At 38.9% G+C, this 3,113-nt stretch overlaps 1 protein-coding gene across 2 annotated transcripts; it reads left to right on the forward strand.

The window, feature by feature from the left end:
- Positions 1–808: 808 nt before the first annotated feature.
- Positions 809–3,098, forward strand: LOC109590241 (PH-interacting protein-like). 2 transcript variants are annotated; one of them, XM_020006163.1, is made up of 10 exons: positions 809–875; positions 981–1,039; positions 1,142–1,171; positions 1,388–1,447; positions 1,638–1,809; positions 1,893–1,986; positions 2,048–2,140; positions 2,521–2,742; positions 2,821–2,849; positions 3,011–3,098. In XM_020006163.1, exons 6-10 carry the CDS (start codon positions 1,939–1,941, stop codon positions 3,081–3,083), a joined length of 465 nt encoding a protein of 154 aa, XP_019861722.1. In that variant the 5' UTR covers positions 809–875; positions 981–1,039; positions 1,142–1,171; positions 1,388–1,447; positions 1,638–1,809; positions 1,893–1,938; the 3' UTR covers positions 3,084–3,098. The 2 variants fall into 2 exon arrangements, with proteins under 2 accessions (XP_019861722.1, XP_019861723.1); XM_020006164.1 differs by having other exon boundaries at positions 2,048–2,122.
- Positions 3,099–3,113: the final 15 nt, after the last annotated feature.

Consider the following 3,113-nt stretch of genomic DNA (forward strand, 5'->3'; position numbering starts at 1 on the left):
TTCTGAGATATCAATAGAATGAAACAATTTCTTAGTAAAACGCATATTATCAAGGTAAACTTCTTGTAGATCTCCAATCATTCGTTTCAGGTTTTCTGGCAAATATTCAAATGATTTCTTCTTAACGTAAACAACTGAAGACTCAGATTGAGGTGAAGTAGGAACTGGTAGCTCAACAGTTGGAGTAGCTTCTGAAATAATAGAAAAATAAAAGTAATTATTTTAAATAAATATTATTAAATGATTGTTAAACTTACCTTTAGAAGATGGAGTATGAACTAGTGATGTAGTAGCCTCTCCACTACTAGTAAGATTAAATTCTTTTGCTATTTCATCAGCTAGAGCTGGATCAGCTCCTCCACTATTACTTTTAATGGAGTCACACAGCATTCTTAATGTAGGGACACCATGACTCTTATAGTCATAGTTCCTACTCAACCAGCAATCAAATACTTTCTGTAGACAACCTCTGGCCGTCTTTGTCTCTGATTCAATCTCATATAACTTCTTGTAGCTGATTCCCAGCATGATAGCTACAGAATCCCAGCGTCCTGAAAGAACACCAGCTTTATCCCATACCAGTCGAAAATCAGTAATATCTATTATTAATAATATTTAAAAACATTTACTATCAATATCTACTTACTAAGTTCTCTGTCAAAGGCTTTTTTCAGTTGCTCTGGTTTGGTTGACATATTTACTGAGGTAGAGCAGCTACGCCCTTAGCAAGTTTGCAATTATTGCAAACGCACTGAGCCCCACCCTAGTTATAAATTAAACAGTAGCCTAGTTAATAGATAAACTAGTTTTAATAACTGACCCCGCCCCTCAGTACAACATGAATGAGCAATGTCTTGAGGAGAGGAGGAGGAATGGTCAGTTTGAAGGAGAGAGAAGAGCAGTATCTCTTCTCTTTTCTTTTAATATCTCCTTGTAATGGCTGCCAATAGCTCCTTAAATCATTCATTCTCTCTATTTAGAGATTTTCTTTCTGATAGCCCGTTTTCTAGAGGAGAGCTCTTGTAGGAGAGCGGCTAAGGTAGGACAAAGACGGGCGAGTCTTTTCTGTTTGTTTTTGAAGAGAAGAGACACGCCATTACACGTGGTTACTCATTCTTGTTCTTTTTCTATCTTGTTACAGGTACTGATAGAAGAGTTGGAAGAAAAGGAGGTGAGAGGAAAGAGAGAGAAGAATCCTTCTTTTTCCTGAGCTCTGGGAAAGATGGAGAGATAGAGAAGGCTTTGGCCGTCTTTCTCTCTAGAGCGCCATCTTGTCCCCCAACCGTGTAGAGTAAAAGTGGTGCTATTGTCCACTGAAGCTTATTTTGGTGTATCTATTGTTACTAATGTGTGTCTCTTTGTCTCTCTCCTTCTCTTTATCCACTAGTTGTTGTTTAAAGGTAAGAAATGGAGCGGAGAAGAGACTAAGTTAACTTTTGAGGAAATTGTAAGTGTGAAACGCGCATATTTAATTAGTGGGTGTGGTCAATACTTAATTATTAATGCACCCATTCTCTCTCTCTCTCTCTCTCTCTCTCTCTCTCTCTCTCTCTCTCTCTCTCTCTCTCTCTCTCTCTCTCTCTCTCTCTCTCTCTCTCTCTCTCTCTCTCTCTCTCTCTCTCTCTCTCTCTCTCTAGTCTAAGAGAAATGTCCACATATCCTCAGATTATTTATTATTATTGTGTAATGAGTTGTGCTCTCAGTTGGAGTCATCAGGTTCCATTAGAAGAGGAGGAGGGGGAGGTCATTCACTAATTGGGAATGAGATATCATCATTTATTTATAATAATAATAACAATAAGAATAATTGTAAGATTATTAATATAATATTTGGTGATTGTTTGGTATGAATTACCCTCCATTTTTTGATTCTGTCTCTCTCTCTCTCTCAGCTAGTTCTAGTTTGTTAAAGTTACTCGTCTTTCTTCCATTCCTTCTATGGCTTCTCTTCTAATTCAACCAATCAACTTCACTAAAATGAAAAAGGTACATGTACATGTATTAATGAACCCTCCCGTTACCATGATAACCCTACACACACACACAGCACACAGTGATACTAGGTCATCTTGCTCCAGTGTTTTGTCTCTCATTTGATTCAACCGGTCAAAGGATCATTACCGTTAGTCCTCCATTACTGGTATATCATGTACAGTGTATTCTCATTTCAATCATTCCACTTCCTCTGGACCCCCTGCCCTCCAAGGGCGTAGACAAGGGGGGAAAATGCCCCCCTTTTTTAAAATCAAAATTTAAAAGTAACAAAATAATAAGCTGCTTTTGGAAGGAAAAGCTGTTCTACAACTTACATATGAAGGAAAAGGCTAAACCAGTCCTTCTATGATGCCATTATAAAGCTGAAAAGGTATTTAACTTTGCCTATGATCTTTCTAGAAGTTTGCCATATTGGAAAATAGGTGTGGTCACACCTTAAAAAGGTGTAGTTTTGCAAAATTTTGCAGTGCGCATCTGTCCCCTTTTTTAAAAAATCCTGCGTACACCCCTGCCCTCCCTCCCTAGGGTGCTGATGATGATCTAGCTAAGATATGGTGTAGCAGGACTGGTCAGTTGGTGACAACACTAAGAGGACATCATGCTGAAATAACTGACCTCTCAGTGAGTTGGGACAACACACTGATAGCTACTGGTAGTCTTGATAAACTGGTGAGGGTTTGGTGTGGACACACTTCAGCTCCTTTAGCTGTTCTTAGTGGACACTCTGGACACATCACCTCAGTACAGGTAGGGACTCATGTACTTTATTATTATTATTATTATTATTATTATTATTATTATTTATTTATTTATTTTCTATTTTAGTTGTCACCTTCTCCTGATGATGATAGCAAGTAAACTAATAAACTAATTTTAATACTATCATACACAATGTACTTGTCTTATCTCCTCTCTCCCTCTCTCTCTCTCCCTCCCTCCCTTCCTCCCTCCCTCCCTCCCTCCCTCCCTCCCTCCCTCCCTCCCTCCCTCCCTCTCTCTCTCTCTCTCTCCTCAGGTATATTGCTACTACTGCTAAAGATGGCTGCCTCTTGTTTTGGAAATGGGACCCAACGACACTCAAATTTTAGTGAGAAAGAGAGAGAGAGGGAGAGAGAGAG

Source organism: Amphimedon queenslandica, unplaced genomic scaffold (assembly GCF_000090795.2).
Source record: "Amphimedon queenslandica unplaced genomic scaffold, v1.1 AMPQUscaffold_10303, whole genome shotgun sequence".
Lineage (NCBI taxonomy): Eukaryota > Metazoa > Porifera > Demospongiae > Haplosclerida > Niphatidae > Amphimedon > Amphimedon queenslandica.